This window comes from Physeter macrocephalus, chromosome 2, assembly GCF_002837175.3.
Source record: "Physeter macrocephalus isolate SW-GA chromosome 2, ASM283717v5, whole genome shotgun sequence".
NCBI lineage: Eukaryota > Metazoa > Chordata > Mammalia > Artiodactyla > Physeteridae > Physeter > Physeter macrocephalus.
Genome location: NC_041215.1, coordinates 58,304,638 through 58,322,158, shown reverse-complemented (window position 1 = coordinate 58,322,158; position 17,521 = coordinate 58,304,638). Strand labels below are relative to the sequence as shown.

The following is a 17,521-nucleotide window of genomic DNA, read 5'->3' as shown; positions in this document are numbered from 1 at the left end:
CATCAGGCTTATCTCTTAGGAGATGAATCTAGAACTTGTTGAGAATTTCTACATTGTAATTTTTTGCTGATGTATTTTGACATTAATATATCCTACTATGGTGGCAAGACCATCATCACTTACAAATCCTAAGAAAAATGTAAAAATTAAATCCCTTAAAATTAAAGAAAATTTAAAATATTCAGGATTATTTGTTGTTAAACCAAATATGTAAAAATGTATTGAAATATTGGGGCTTCCCTGGTGGCGCAGTGGTTGAGAGTCTGCCTGCCGAAGTAGGGGACACGGATTCGTGCCCCCGTCCGGGAAGATCCCACATGCCGCGGAGCGGCTGGGCCCGTGAGCCATGGCCGCTGAGCCTGCGCGTCCGGAGCCTGTGCTCCGCAATGGGAGAGGCCACAACAGTGAGAGGCCCGCGTAATGCAAAAAAAAAAAAAAAAAAAAAAAAAAGTATTGAAATATTGGAAATTAATACTTCCCAAATTATTTTTCAGTTGCCCAAAATGTGATCACAATGGGGCACCATCATGTGCAGATACAGGATGTAAATGTGAAGGTTATGGCCAGCCCGGTTCCATTAAACTTAGGAGTCAGATTCCAGGTAACACGGTGATTAAAGCGTTTCAGAATTCTGTTAAACACGGACAGTTTTCTCATCCATATTTCTGAACGTGAACCGATTTCCCAGGTTCACGTAGACGTGTCTAAAATGAAGATCCACGTTACTGACATTCCTGATGAACTGCCTGAAAGTCAGATGAGAGACAAGCTAGAACTGAGTTTTTGTAAGTCCAGCAACGGAGGCGGAGAAGTGGACTGCGTGGAGTACGACAAGCACTCCCGGAGCGCCGTCGTCACGTTTGTGGAAAGTGGAGGTATTCCCGCACTGAGAGTTAGACAGTACTCTAGCATTTAAATTACGTTCTGCCGTGTCTGAAAGTATCCCTTTCTACTGCTTTTATTTGGAATTTATTAGCATAATAACGGGATTTTTTTCTTTAACCTTATGAAATGGTAGAGTCCTGAAAATGATTTCCCTGAGTGCTACTGAGAATGATAGGATTACAGATAACAAGTACCTACATCTTAGTGCATTCCTATCACGTGCCAGGCATGGAGTCTTTGGTGTGTTATACATATATCTTCTCAGATCCATAGCACATCTCTGGATGTAGGTGTTGTACTCATTTTATTGATGGGGAAACTAAGGCATATTCAAGGTAAGCAGCTTACCCAAGATTGCACAGTGGGTGTGTGGCAGAGAAACATTCTGAAAATATATATATATAAAACTGTCTCTTCATCTCACTTACTACGATTGACAAGGATCTCAGGTGGAGGTAATCGATTCCAGGAAGAAAAGGAGGTAATAGAGAGAACAGCTATTCCTTTTTTAGGTAGAAGTGGACTTTTACCAAATCATCTTAGGGAGGTTTATATTCTTCTAATGAAAAACAGAAGATTCTCCAAGTTCTTTTGTTAATATGTTCAAATGATTCTCAATGTAAAAATCTCTTCCTCTAGTTAATCTAGTTCTTAGGGCTTCTTCTGGGTTTGCACATATGATAGAAATCCAAATATACAATTAAAAACCGTTGACTGATTTTAAGTTTTTTCATAATAAAGTAATACATGCTTTTTAAAGAAAATTGAAATAATAGAGAACAACATTAATAAAAACTGAGACATTTCCTTAAATTTCCAAACTTCCCTTTCTCCTGCTATGTAGCTAGTTATGGTTAGGTGAATGTCTTTCCAGATCCTTCTGAAATTGCTAGATAATATGGTAATTCTATATTTAATGCTCGAGGAACGCCATACTGTTTTCCACAGTGGCTACACCTTTACCTTCCTACCAGCAATGTACCAGGGTTCCAGTTTCTCCACATCCTTGCCAGCAAGGATCTACAATCTTAACCACTGTACTATATTGCTAATTCAAGGTGGACTGGTGAGAGGAGAAAAAAAGTGATTGGATATTCTTAAGAACTGTTTCTGTTAGACTCTATGCAATCTTGACACATTACCTTTTTTCCCTCTAGGAGAAAAAACTGCTAAAAATAAATCTGGTTACTTTTTGTGCTGGAGAAAATTGATGAATTATTGTTATTTGCCTTCACTTTTTTTAGATGACATTCAGCACCCCTCCACCTTTGATTAACATCATTATACAGGTTTATTGAATGTCATGTATTAGTTACAGGACAATTAAGTAATTTTATATATATAATAGTAATATAGTAATTTGCTATATATATGTATGTGTATATATATATATATATGCACAGAAGGAGAGAGAGAAAGAGAGTATTCGAATTGTAATTTGCATGTGTACTTCTTGAGAGATTGGGAAACACTGAGTTTTGTTAGGATGGCTGGGTTACTTTTTGCAAATGGTTATCACATTTTATGTAGCTCAAGGTAGGTCTATCTGAGGACATCGCAGCTCACTGTGCATTGATTGATAATTTAAGACAGATGGAGCTATTTAAATCTCATTATCATTTGGTCTTATGTTTTTCAAAATTATGTACTGTGAACTTTAAAGTGGACTGTAGAGTTTCTTAAAAAGTAATCACTCAAGCCACTGTTTACTCTGACATTCTGTTTGAAGGAGGTTTTAACTTTGGTTAAAAATGTTTGATATAAAGGAGAAAATAATTTTTAAAAATTTACTTCTAGTTGCTGACAAGGTTTTGAAAATAAAAGACTATCCTCTTTATATAAATCAAAACTGCCAGAGAGTTACTGTTTCTCCGTACACAGAAACATACCTGAAAAAGTTTCAGGTAAAGTCATCTCTTTTCTTTCATTTTGGGAACTTATTGCCCGGCCCCACCCTACAAAAAATAAAAAGTTGTGATTCTGTTTCCATTTGAATCTTATTAATTAAACCTAGCCTACCATCCTGCAAGCTAGAACTCATGCCTAACTCTTGCTTTCGCTTCCCCTCCAGCATTCATTTGGTTACTTGATCTTGTCACTTCCACCTCTCACTACCTCTCTAACTGGTCTCTCTGTCCGTAGAGTTGCCCTCCTTTCCTCTATTTGTCACAATGCCACCAGTTATCTTTCTGAAACTCAGATCCGACTCTGATATTCTCTTGCTTGAAAATCTTCCTGAGGCCCGTTGTCTCTCTCAAGATAACATCCAAAATATTAAGCAGAGCTTATAAATGTAAAGTTTTGTAATTCAAAGTGCTTGGAAAAATTTTCTATTTATCTTTTTATTTTGCTTCTTAGGTATTTTCAGGAGTATCTAAGAAGACAGTGCTTCTGACTGGACTGGAAAACCTACAGATAATAGATGAAGAAACTGTAGAGGATTTTATTAACATTCACTTTCAACGGGAGAAGAATGGAGGTGGAGAAGTCGAGGTAGTCAAGTGTTCCCTTGGGCAACCTTACATAGCATACTTTGAAGAATAGACTCATGGAATCCTATGAAAATTAGAGCTTTTGAACCCAAATCACTGTTAATGCTTGACAAAAATGAATATCCTTTTCCTTAAAAAAATGAAAAATTTAATTCTTTAGTGTTTGTTTATTCTTAGATACAAAATATATTTCTGTTTTTGAATTCTTTGTTTCTACCTGTGCTGCATGTTTACAAATGCAATAACTATATTAAAACAGTTTTGTTCATAAATTTTGTGGCTGGGTGTCATGTCCATTGAAATGAACCATAAGTGATCCAATTGTCCGCCTGCCATGTTGGCTCATTCTGTCATGGTCTGAGCCAACAGCAGAATTAAATTCATATTAAAATGCTGGCAGAAATGAAATGCTTTTAGAAAAGATTCTAAACCTAGACCTATCCAATGCTGCCTGCCATCTAAAATAAAGGGAATAGCTAAAAAGAAAAAAGGCTTGGTTTTGCTTCTGATATTTTATTTTTAGGTTTTCAAGTTGTTATACTACCATCAGAAATACTCATTACTCTCACATTTCTCTTTGGAATAAGAAATGTTGCCTATGGGGCTTCCCTGGTGGCGCAGTGGTTGGGAATCCGCCTGCCGGTGCAGGGGACACGGGTTTGAGCCCTGGGCCGGGAGGATCCCACATGCTGCGGAGCAGCTGGGCCCATGCTTGTGGACCCATGCTCCACAAGTACTGAGCCTGCGCTCTTCAGCCTGCGAGCCACATCTACTGAAGCCCGCCGCACGCCTAGAGCCTATGCTCCTCAACAAAGACAAGCCATCGCAATGAGAAGCCTGTGCACTGCAACAAAGAGTAGCTCCCGCTCGCTGCAACTAGAGAAAGCCTGCGTGCAGCAACAAAGACCCAACGCGGCCAAAAATAATAAATTAATTTAAAAAATATATTAAGAAGAAAAATTTAAAGAACCTCATTTAATTTCGATTGGTACAGTCTCACTAGCACAGAGGGTGTTATATTTAGTCTGTGGCAGACTGCCAATTAGAAATAAGTTTTTCCTAATATTTAGGACAAAGTTGGAAACAGTCACTTTTGTTCCTTTTGGGGGCCTTCCTCAGGCAGTAAAATAGATAATTTCATTTGATTTTAAATTTTCACAATGGTTTTGATAAATGTTACTTATCCTAGAAAATTATGCTTTTTCTTTGGGTTCCTTTCACCATTCCACCTCTGTGTGATCTGACTAAAACTCAGAAGTCAAGCACTGGCTCTCCTGCTTATTTCCAGAGTTTTACAGATTTTACAGGAGGAAAGTTTTCTTTAAAATATACCAAAAGATACTGTATTGAGTATTTCACATATTGCATGTTACAGTAGGAAGCCTTCAACTATGTGTCCAGGATGAGCTATCTCCACTTATTAATGTGTGAAAAGACTTTGTCATTATATAAGTCAGGAAAGACAGATAATGTGGAATTACAAGTCCATTTTGCTGTTTGTAGATTTATCAGTCAGGAGGGGCTGGGCTATGCTGTGATAGCACAACCTCCCAAATCTTGGAGACCTAGTAAAATAAAAGTTTAATTCTTGCTCATGCTGAATGTCCAACAAAAGTTGGTAAGGGACTCTGTCTTAATCACTTCAGGCCCCATCTTGAGACATGCTTCCAGAATCATGCAGGTGGGGAAAAGTGAAATCTGGAGAGTCTTGCACCAGCAATTAAATGCTGTGACCCAGAAGTGACCTGTGCCATTTCCTCTCACATCTCATTGGCCAGAAATAGTCATATGGCCTCACTGAAACATAAGGGGGCTAGGAAATTCCCTGGCGGTCCAGTGGTTAGGACTCCTCGCTTCCACAGCAGGGGGTATGGGTCAGGTCTCTGGTCGGGGAACTAAGATCCCACATGCCATGTGGTGTGTCAAAAAAAAAGAAAAGAAAGAAAATATAAGGGGGCTAGAAAATTCTGTCTTGTAAAAATGAGAAGAACTAGATATAGTTGAGCCAGAATAATAAGGAATAATAAGTGTAGTATGTCCTGTCCTACTGGTCATAAATATGTTTTTTTTTTACCATCTTTATTGGAGTACAATTGCTTTACAATGGTGTGTTAGTTTCTGCTGTATAACAAAGTGAATCAGTGGATCAGCTATGTGTATACATATGTCACCATATCCCCTCCCTCTTGCGTCTCCCTCCCATTCTCCATATCCCACCCCTCTATGGGGACACAAAGCACCGAGCTGATCTCCCTGTGCTATGCAGCTGCTACCCACTAGCTATCTATTTTTTTGATATTGAGCTACATGAGCTGCTCGTATATTTTGGAGATTAATCCTTTGTCAGTTCCTTCGTTTGAAAATATTTTCTCCCATTCTGACGGTTGTCTTTTCATCTTGTTTATAGTTTCCTTTGCTATACAAAAGCTTTTAACTTTCATTAGGCCCCATTTGTTTATATTTCCATTTCTCCAGTAGGTGGGTCAAAAAGGATCTTGCTGTGATTTATGTCATAGAATTTCTTGTTCTAGTTCTGTGAAAAATGCCATTGGTAGTTTGATAGGGATTGCATTGAATCTAGAGATTGCTTTGAGTAGTATAGTCATTTTCACAGTGTTGATTTTTCCAATCCAAGAACATGTTATATCTCTCCATCTGTTTGTATCACAGCTTTACTTCTTCTTTTCCTATTTGGATTCCTTTTATTTCTTTTTCTTCTCTGATTGCTGTGGCTAGAACTTCCAAAACTATGTTGAATAAGAGTGGTGAGAGTGGGCAACCTCGTCTTGCTCCTGATCTTAGAGGAAATGGTTTCAGTTTTTCACCATTGAGAACGATGTTGGCTGTGGGTTTGTCGTATATGGCCTTTATTATGTTGAGGTAAGTTCCCTCTATGGCTACTTTCTGTAGGGTTTTTATCATAAATGGGTGTTGAATATTGTCAAAAGCTTATTCTTCATCTATTGAGATGATCATATGGTTTTTCTCCTCCAGTTTGTTAATATGGTTTATCACGTTGATTGATTTGCGTATATTGAAGAATCCTTGCATTCCTGGGATAAACCCCACTTGATCATGGTGTATGACCCTTTACATGTGCTGTTGGATTCTGTTTGCTAGCATTTTGTTGAGGATTTTTGCATCATTCCTGGGATAAACCCCACTTGATCATGGTGTATGATCCTTTTAATGTGCTGTTGGATTCTGTTTGCTAGTATTTTGTTGAGGATTTTTGCATCTATGTTCATCAGTGATATTGGCCTGTAGTTTTCTTTCTTTGTGTCGTCTTTGTCTGGTTTTGGTATCAGGGTGATGGTGGCCTCATAGAATGAGTTTGGGAGTGTTCCTCCCTCTGCTATATTTTGGAAGAGTTTGAGAAGGATAGGTGTTAGCTCTTCTCTAAATGTTTGATAGAATTCACCTGTGAAGCCATCTGGTCCTGGACTTCTGTTTGTTGGAAGATTTTTAATTACAGACTCAATTGCAGTGCTTGTGATTGGTCTGTTTATATTTTCTATTTCTTCCTGGTTCAGTCTTGGAAGGTTGTGCTTTTCTAAGAATTTGTCCATTTCCTCCAGGTTATCCATTTTATTGGCATATAGTTGCTTGTAGTAATGTCTCATGATCCTTTGTATTTCTGCAGTGTCCGTTGTTACTTCTGATCTTTAGGATTCCTTTCCTTCTTCTACCTTTGGGGTTTTTTTGTTCTTCTTTCTCTAATTGCTTTAGGTGTAAGGCTAGGTTGTTTTTTTTGAGATGTTTCTTGTTTCTTGAGGTAGGATTGTATTGCTATAAACTTCCCTCTTAGAACTGCTTTTGCTGCATCCCATAGGTTTTGGGTCATCATGTTTGCATTGTCATTTGTTTCTAGGTATTTTTTGATTACCTCTTTGATTTCTTCAATGATCTCTTGGTTATTTAGTAGTGTATTGTTTAACCTCCGTGTGTTTGTATTTTTTACAGATTTTTTTTCCTGTAATTGATATCTAGTCTGATAGTGTTGTGGTTGGAAAAGATACCTGATACAATTTCAATTTTCTTAAATTTACCAAGGCTTGATTTGTGATCCAAGATATGATCTATCCTGGAGAATGTTCCATGAGCACTTGAGAAGGAAGTATATTCTGTTGTTTTTGGATGGACTGTCCTATAAATATCAGTTAAGTCCATCTTGTTTAATGTGTCATTTAAAGCTTGTGTTTCCTTATTTATTTTCATTTTGGATGATCTGTCCATTGGTAAAAGTGAGGTGTTAAAGTCCCCTACTATGATTGTGTTCCTGTCAATTTCCCCTTTTATGGTTGTTAGCATTTGCCCTATGTATTGAGGTGCTGCTATGTTGGGTACATAAATATTTACAATTGTTATATCTTCTTCTTGGATTGATCCCTTGATCATTATGTAGTGTCCATCTTTGTTTCTTGTAATAGTATTTATTTTAAAGTCTATTTTGCCTGATATGAGAATTGCTGCACCAGCTTTCTTTTTTCTTTTTTTTTTTTGCGGTACACGGGCCTCTCACTGTTGTGGCCTCTCCCATTGCAGAGCACAGGCTCTGGACACGCAGCCTCAGCGGCCATGGCTCACGGGCCCAGCAGCTCTGCGGCATGTGGGATCTTCCTGGACCGGGGCACAAACCCGTGTCCCCTGCATCAGCAGGCAGACTCTCAACCACTGTGCCACCAGGGAAGCCCATGCACCAGCTTTCTTTTGATTTCCATTTGCATGAAATACCTTTTTCCATCTCCTCACTTTCAGTCTGTATGTGTCCCTAGATCTGAAGTGGTTCTATTGTAGACAGCATATATATGGGTCTTGTTTTTGTATCCATCCAGCCACTGTAGGTTTTAATTTCTCTGTCGAATCTGAATGAGATCCTTGCTGGGTAGTGTAATCTTGATTGTAGCTTTTCCCCTTTCATCACTTTAAATATGTCCTGCCACTCCCTTCTGGCTTGCCGAGTTTCTGCTGAAAGATCAGCTGTTAACCTTATGAGGATTCCCTTGTATATTATTTGTAGCTTTTCCCTTACATCTTTTAATATTTTTCCTTGTATTTAATTTTTGATAGTTTGATTAATATCTGTCTTGGCGTGTTTCACCTTGGATTTATCCTGTTTGGGACTCTCTGTGCTTCCTGAACTTGATTGACTATTTCCTTTCCCATATTAGGGAAGTTTTCAACTATAATCTCTTCAAATATTTTTTCAGTCCTTTTTTTTTTTTCTCTTCTTCTTCTGGGACCCCTATAATTCGAATGTTGGTGTGTTTAATGTTGTCCCAGAGGTCTCTGAGACTGGCCTCAATTCTTTTCATTCTTTTTTCTTTATTCTGCTCTGTGGTAATGATTTCCATTATTTTATCTTCCAGGTCACTTATCCATTTTCTTCCTCAGTTATTCTGCTATTGATTCCTTCTAGGGAATTTTAAATTTCATTTATTGTGTTGTTCATCATTGTTCGTTTGCTCTTTAGTTCTTCTAGGTCCTTGTTAAACGTTTCTTGTATTTTCTCCATTATATTTTCAAGATTTTGGATAATCTTTACAATCATTACTCTGAATTGTTTTCCAGGTAGGCTGCCTATTTCCTCTTCATTTGTTTGATTTGGTGGGTTTTTACCTTTCTCCTTCATCTGCTGTGTATTTCTCTGTCTTCTCATTTTGCTTAACATACTGTGTTTGGGGTCTCCTTTTCGCAGGCTGCAGATTCATAGTTCCCGTTGTTTTTGGTGTCTGCTCCCAGTGGGTAAGGTTGGTTCAGTGGGCTGTGTAGGCTTCCTGGTGGAGGGGACTGGTGCCTGTATTCTAGTGGATGAGACTGGATCTTGTCTTTCTGGTCGACAGGACCACGTCCGGTGGTGTGTTTTGGGGTGCCTGTGAACTTATGATTTTAGGCAGCCTCTCTGCTAATGGGTGGGGTTGTGTTCCTGTTTTGCTAGTTCTTTGGCATACGGTGTCCAGCACTGTAGCTTGCTGGTTGTTGAGTGGAGCTGGGTCTTAGTGTTGAGATGGAGATCTCTGTGAGAGCTTTCACCATTTGATGTTATGTGGGGCTGGGAGGTCTCTGGTGGACCAATGTCCTGAACTCGGCTCTCCCACCTCCGTGGCTCAGACCTGACATCTGGCTGGAGCACCAAGAAGAGAACAACCAAACCAAAAAAGAAATCCACCAATGATAATGAGCACTAAAAACTATCCAAAAAAATGGACAGACAGAACCCTAGGGCAAATGGTAAAAGCAAAGCTGTATAGACAAAATCACACAAAGAAGCATACACATACACACTCACAAAAAGGGAAGAAGGAAAAAATATATATATTAAAAAAAAAGGATGAGAGCAACCAAATCAATAAACAAATCTACCAATGATAATAAGCTCTAAATACTAAACTAAAATAAACATGAAATAAGTTAGATGCAGAAAGCAATCCCCAAGTCTACAGTTGGTCCCAAAGTCCACTGCCTCAATTTTGGGATGATTCATTGTCTATTCAGGTATTCCACAGATGCAGGGTACATCAAGGTGATTGTGGAGATTTAATCCACTGTTCCTGAAGCTGTTGGGAGAGATTTCCCTTTCTCTTCTGTTCGCACAGATCCTGGGGTTCAGCTTTCAATTTGGCCCTGCCTCTGTGTGTAGGTTGCCTGAGGGCGTCTGTTCTCCACCCAGACACGATGGGGTTAAAGTAGCAGCTGATTCGGGGGCTCTGGCTCACTCAGGCTGGGGGGAGGGAGGGGTACAGAATGCGGGGCGAGCCTGCGGCTGCAGAGGCCAGTGTGACATGACAACAGTCTGAGGCGTGCCGTGTGTTCTTCCAGGGAAGTTGTCCCTGGATCACGGGACCCTGGCAGTGGCGGGCTGCACAGGCTCCCAGGAGGTGAGGTGTGGTTAGTGACCTGTGCTTGCACACAGGCTTGTTGGTGGCTGCAGTAGCAGCCTTAGCGTTTCATGCCCATCTCTGGTGTCCGTGCTGATAGCCGCCACTTGCACCCATCTCTGGAGCTCGTTTAGGCAGTGCTCTGAATCCCCTCTCCTTGCACACCCCGAAACAATGGTCTCTTGCCTCTTAGGCAGTTTCAGAGTTTTTCCTGGACTCCCTCCTGGCTAGCTGTGGCGCACTAACCCCTTCAGGCTGTGTTTACGCCTCCAACCCCAGTCCTCTCCCTGGGATCCGACCTCCAAAGCCCAAGCCTCAGCTCCCAGCCCCCACCTTCCCCAGCAGGTGAGCAGACAAGCCTCTCAGGCTGGTGAGTGCTGGTCGGCAGCAGTCCTCTTTGCGGGAATCTCTCTGCTTTGCTCTCTGCACCCCTGTTGCTGCATTCTCCTCCATGGCTCCAAAGCTTCCCCCCGCCAACCCCCCATCTCCACCAGTGAAGGGGCTTCCTAGTGTGTGGAAACTTTTCCTCCTTCACAGCTCCCCCCCAGAGGGGCAGGTCCCATGCCTATTCTTTTGTCTCTGTTTTTCCTTTTCTCTTTTGCCCTACCCAGGTATGTGGGAAGTTTCTTGCCTTTTGGGAAGTCTGAGGTCTTCTGCCAGCGTTCAGTAGGTGTTCTGTAGGAGTTGTTCCACATGTAGTTGTATTTTTAAAAAAATTTATTTATTTTTATTTATTTATTATCTTTGGCTGTGTTGGGTCTCTGTTGCTGCACGCGGGCTTTCTTTAGTTGCGGCAAGCGGGGGCTACTCTTCGTTGTGGTGTGCGGGATTCTCATTGTGGTGGCTTCTCTTGTTGCGGAGCACAGGCCCTAGAGCACAGGGGCATCAGTAGATGCAGCGCATGGGCTCTAGAGCACAGGCTCAGTAGCGCATGGGCTTAGTTGCTCCATGGCATGTGGGATCTTCCCAGACCAGGGCTTGAATCCGTGTCCCTTGCATTGGCAGGTGGATTCTTAACCACTGTACCACCAGGGAAGCCCTGTAGTTGTATTTTTGATGTATTTGTGGGAAGGAAGGTGATCTCCACGTCTTACTCCTCCCCCATCTTGAAGGTCCTTCCTGGTCATCAATATTTGGATCACTCTTCTACACACACAAAATACACTAACACTCACCCCATCCCCAAGGGAGAAAACCCCCAAATTTCACCCAATCATAACAACATACTCAAAGTGCAAGAAGCCTAGGTGATATGTGGAAATTTCTGTATCAGTGATGAATGTTACTTCTCTTTATCTAGAGACCCCCAATATACAGTGGTGGGACCAGAACAAGATAACTGCAATCAACTCTCTCACATTTGAAAAAGGAAAGAATGGGAGACACATAGCAGTCACTAGGCCAAAGCCATTTTGAAATCCCATGGAGTTATTGGGTAGGCTGTGATTCCACTCTGGAAATTCTTCTTTTGCTCATTGTCCTCATAGCTCCTGGACATTCTTCGTTTTCCATTATTTTCCTGGGCCATATCTAGAATGGAGATTCATAATATATTTTTCTTGGAGGCTGAAAAGCTTCCTCACTTGGCACACTTCCTACGATTAATGTTTGGGACCAAGTTTTTAAAGTTTTGAACAGTCATAGTCTCTTTACCTGGGCCAGTGGCAAGTTAGGTGGTGTAATTAAAAAACTTAACAGGCTTCTTATCTATTAAAATAGACTAAAGTCTGGTCAGCTTACATATGCCAATAGCCACACCTACAGTTGTTGTTTTTTTTTTCTAGACTTCTCTTTTTAGAGTAGCTGTAATTTTCTGATTTCTTGGCCCCCTTCTCTCCCTCTCTTCACTTGATTTGAGTCTATCAGGACACTTATAATTTCTTTTCACTGAATTAGTCTAGTTGAAAGGGTTTATTGAATTCCGCAATCTTACTTGCTGTTTTTGCTCTGAGGGACCTTAGCTTGTTCAGAGATTTAAACCTTGATTTGATCATTGATTTGATCCTTGCTGTAAAGCAAAGTTCTAATCAGCCTTTTTTACTCAAAGGTCTTCTCAGTTTTATCATTTGAGAATGAAAAGTGTTGTTTACATCCAACCCTGCAAGTTCCCATATTTCTGGACTTTATCTATTCCCTGTTATTCCTGCTTTCAAACTGGCCAAATTATTTTCTAAGCTTATTTCTTTCTTATATTACTTTGTTAAATGCACCAAGACATATGCTACTAATTTTGGTTTTCACACTTTTTTAAAAAAACCTACAAGCTAAGTAGGTATATTATTTGCCTTCCAAGCTATAATGTGTGACAGTTTTACCAAATGTTTTTCCACTACATAATATGGATCAGCATCCTAATCTCTGATAACTATTTTCTAATCACTTGCCATTTGGTCTCTGAGCCAAACCCTGTATTTTAGGTTGTGTTGTGGATTTTCTTTTCTTTCCTTTCCTTTCCTTTCCTTTTCTTTTCTTTTTTCTTTTCTTCTCTTCTCTTCTTCCTTCCCTTTCCTGTCCTTTCCTTTTCACTACAACAATACTCCACTTCAGAATACCAATTTCTGTATCAGTTGGGATAGACTATGTGATGCTGATGTGACAAATTATCTCTAAATTTCAGAGGCCTAAAACAACAAAAGTTTACTCATTGCTCATTCTACATGTCCATGTTGGGTCAACGAAAGGAATGCTCATGGTAGACACTCAGTGAACCAGGGTAACAGCAGCCACCAATTTTATTGCCAGATGCCATGCCAGAGGAAAAGAGTTTTGAAGGGTCTTGAACTGGCAATAAAATTCTTGGTACAAAAATGTTCCTTCCATTCACAACTCAACCAGAACTAAATATAGAGCTCCACCCAACTATAAAAGAACTTGGATGTTCAATCCTATCATATGCTTGGAAGGCAGAGAGCCAAAACTGTATAGTGAATAGCATTAATGATATCCTGTTGGTATTTGCAAAGAAAAAGATGCTTATTCTTGAAAAATACACAAAGTATATTGAAGATAATAAAAATCACCAAAAATTCACCCCCACAGATAATGGTGAACATTTTTATGTCCTCCTTTCCAGTCTTTTTATTTTTTAATCATGTTACATTTCACCTTGTGAAAGTATCCCATGTTATTTTTTCCTATTGTTGGACATTAAGATTGTTTCCAATTTTTTCGTACTTATAAGTGCTAAGGTGTACATAAACCTTTATATATCTTGTTATACAGATCTTTTTTCTGCAGTTCTGACCTTATTTCAAGGTGATACTTACTAGTATGACAGGTTGAAGGATATAAATTCTTTTAAGGATCATGATACATATGGCTACAATTGCTTTCCAGAAAGGTAGGCATCAGTCTGTACTTTTATAAATAGTGCAAGAAAGGACTATTTCACTGCTCCCTTTCAGCATTGACTGCTACACCTTTAAAAATAACTTTCTTTTTATCCTATTTTTGGAAATCTTCCCAATGAATGCCACATCTTATGAAAATAAGTAATTATCAAGATACAGGTGAAACATCTAGTAATAGGTTTTGTTTTTGGTTTTTTGGTATCGCAAATTAAAAATATTCAGGAAAATGTTGACCAGTATGATTTTACTTAAGCTGTGAGACAGAAAAAAAGTATAGTGAGATAGGAGGCCTTCTAATTGGGGCTATGAGAGATTAAAATTTTTTTTTTGGATGTAGTTTTAGTAATAAGTTGCTAGAATTATTTTGGCCACATTTGGACTCATGCTTCCTCAGAGACAGTCTGGCACTGGGTGGGGGAAGTTTTCCTCAAGCCTCTTAGGGTCCCTGTTTGGATCTGGAAATTAAACTGACAAAGACAGATTAATGGGAGAAAAGCATACACATTTATTTAATATAAATTTTTTGTGACATGGGAAGCTTCACAAGGAAACTAAGACGGGAAGAAATGGTTAAACCCGAGTGTTTCCATGCTAGGGTTGATGAAGAGTACTGTGGTAGAAATTAGAAAATGATAGGACCTAGAGTATCAGCTAAGTGTAGTAAACTGAGGGAAGCTTATTAAGGCCTAGTCACTCAGATTCCTCTCTGTGTCCCTCTGTCTTTGGAGATAAGGATGTTCCTTTCCTGTGGGTATAGGGAGGGCACCTCTCACATGAGGGTTTTATGACCTGCTTTGGGGGGGAAAGTCAGAAAGTCCTTCTAGTACATGCCATTTCCTTCAGTTTGAAATATTCAATATGCCAAGGAGCCATATTTTGGGGTAGCATGTCCTGAATGCTGTCAGCACATACAGGTTGGAATAGCTGGCACATACAAGGTTAAGGGTCACCCTGGGTCAGATTTGATCTCACAGATGAGTAGACCTGCATTGTCAACTCTAATCTGGGATCTCTTATTATTCCCTGGAGAGGATCCCAGTTTGGATTATGGTGCTCATGTCCATTTACAGTTAATCTTTGTTTCCACCTCCAGCCCAAGGCATCACTCTTCTACTTTCTCTCTTCACATATTTGTCTTTTCTGGTTAAATGTGGCCACTATATGGCCTTTTGTGTCTAGATTTTTTGTACTTAGTATGATTTTTTTGAGCTTCATCCTTGTTTTAGCATGTATCAGTATTTCATTCCTTTTTATTGCCAAGTAATATTACATTGTGTATAAATGTGTGTATGTGTATATATATATATATAATATACATATAATATATATATTATGTACATAGTATATATGTATAATGCATTTTATTTATCCTTTAAGCAATTGATGGCCATTTGGGTTATTTCTACTTCTTGGCTATTACTATAATGTTATGAACATTTGCTTATAAGTCTTTGTTTGCATGCATGTTTTCATTTCTCTTGGGTAGTTATCTAGGAGTGAATTTTCTTGGTCATATGGTAAATTTATGCTTAACTTTTGATAAACTGCTCAACTGTTTTCAAAGGTGGCTGTAACATTTTGCTTTCCCACCAGCGATGCATGAGAGTTCTCATTTCTCCACATTCTTGACATTTGCTGTTATCTGTCTTTTTGATTACAACCATTTTAGTCAGTATGGAGTGGTATTTCATTGTTTTAATCTGCATTTCTTTAACGACTAATGATGTTGAGCATATTTTCATGTGCATATTATGAATTCATGTATCTGCTTTGATAAAATATCTATTCAATTTTTGTCCATTTTTAAGTGGGTTATCTTATTTTTGAGTTGTAAGAGTTCTTTGTGTATTCTGAATACAAATCCCTTATCAGATGTGTGATTTGCAAATATTTTCATGGTGTTCTTTTTTTCTAACGGCTTGGATATATTAGTCAGAGTAGGCTAGGTGATATTGCTGAAAAAAAGTTCAGTGGTTTTAAACATCAAAGTTATTTCTCATTCACGTAAATTTTGTTATGGTTCCAGGCAACTCCCTCTTGCAGCTGTGTTGGCTCACTGATGCATGTTGCCTTCAATACATGCTTCTATGTGCACCAAGGCAAAGAGAGAGTTGCAGACTCTTGCACTGGCAATGAAATGCTTCCATCCAAATATGAGACATGTCAATTCTCCTCACATTTCATTAGCTGAATGAATCATATGGCCACATGCCTAACATCAAAGGGAGAAGGGCGATCCCTCCACATGGGACTGAATTGACAACAAGGAATGTTGGTGAGCAGCACTACTGTTAGGGGAACCACTGACCAAAACCACCCGCCCTGGCCACGCCCTACTGTAACCACTTGCATGAGTTATCTTAGGACAGGAGGTCCTGGTAAGGAACATGGAACTAACAAGCTACCACCAACCAGAAGAATTCGGGAAAGGTCAAAAGGAGAGAGGAGACACCAGTCCATATGTCCTACAAACCTCCCAGGATCCTTCTCGCTGGAATCCATCTTGGCTGAGCCATGCACCTGCCACCGGGAAGGACCCTGAGTCAGAGTGATTGGCCAGAAGCAACCCGGAAACTAACCCCATCACCATAAAACCCGAGACTGCGAGCCACGTGGCAGAGCAGGTCTCCTGGTTCCCTTGCCCTGCTGCTTTCCGCCCGAGCGCCTCTTCCCAATTAAGTCTCTTGCTTTGTCAGCACGTGTGTCTCCTCAGACAATTCATTTTTGAGAGTTAGACAAGAGCCCACTCTCGGACCTGGAATGGGTCCCCGTTCCTGCAACACTACTGTCTATTGTGTTGGGGGGGGTGGTGACAGGTAAGAAAAAATAAGAAAAAAGTCTTCATATTTTTAGAAAGGTGTGAGTGCTATTAAGATGGAATAACAGGGTGATAGAATAATAACTGGGGGGACAAATTTAGACTGGGTGATCAGAAACAGTCTCCCTGAAGAGGGCTCATTTGAGCTAAGGCTCCAATGACAGCAATGAGCCAGTTAAGTGAATATCAGGGAGGAGCCATCCAGGCAATGACGGAGAAACAGGGCCAGGAAAAGCCCGCTTGGTGGGGAAGTAAATTTTATTCAAAGTGCAATGGGAAAACAATGAAGTGTTCAGACAGGGATCAAACCTGATTTACATTTAAAAAACATCATCCTGGGTGTGGTATCCAGAATGAATTGAACAAGGCTGAAGGCAGAGGACACAGTTGATCTGGGTGGTAGAGATAGAGTTGGAGATAGTGTGCAGTTTATGGAATGTACTAACGGAGCTAAGGAAAAGAGGAATTAAGGAAGACAAGTGAGTTCTGAGTTTAAGTTCCTCAGTGGGTGATAGTGCTATTTACTGAGAGGGAAGAATGGGAGGAAGGTCCTATTAGGCTTCACATGCTTATCAGACATTCAAGTGGGCATTTAAGTGTAGGAATCTGAATATAAAATATAAATTGGGGAATTACATATAGATCTACCTCATTGTTTTAAAATCTTCATAGCCTTAGGCCTTACAGATGTGCCATCAACCATATAATAAATAGTTCTATTTCATGGTTTAACTGGGTGGATTCCAGACTTTCCGAAAAAAATTACTGTATTACAAGCAATGCACAATTAAAATAGCTGTACAATATTTTAGCTCTACTCGTGCACTGTAACTTCAGTTCATTTCTGAAAGTGGAGTTGCTAATTCTAAGGATATATATGCATTTTTACTTTTTTTTTTTTTTTTTTGCACTTTACATTTTTGAGAGGGGCCCAAATCCTTAGAAATGCTTACACCTATCTATGCTTGCAGCAACATTGATGTTTCCTCACATTCTGGCTGACACTGGGTATTACCAGCACTTTTAAATTTTTGCTACTCTAATCATGGAAAAAGGGGATCTTGTTATGATTTCAATTTGTATTTCTTAGGAGTGGAA

At 39.6% G+C, this 17,521-nt stretch overlaps 1 protein-coding gene across 2 annotated transcripts in view; it reads left to right on the top strand.

The window, feature by feature from the left end:
* The window catches only part of NMI (N-myc and STAT interactor), a 112,828-nt gene extending 109,136 nt beyond the window's left edge, over positions 1–3,692 (top strand). For both annotated transcript variants that reach the window (XM_028477780.2, XM_028477781.2), the window contains 4 exons: positions 495–601; positions 689–875; positions 2,683–2,789; positions 3,244–3,692. In XM_028477780.2, coding sequence (XP_028333581.1) covers positions 495–601; positions 689–875; positions 2,683–2,789; positions 3,244–3,429 — 587 coding nt within the window. In that variant the 3' untranslated portion in view covers positions 3,430–3,692. The remainder of the gene's footprint in view (positions 1–494; positions 602–688; positions 876–2,682; positions 2,790–3,243) is intronic.
* Positions 3,693–17,521: the final 13,829 nt, after the last annotated feature.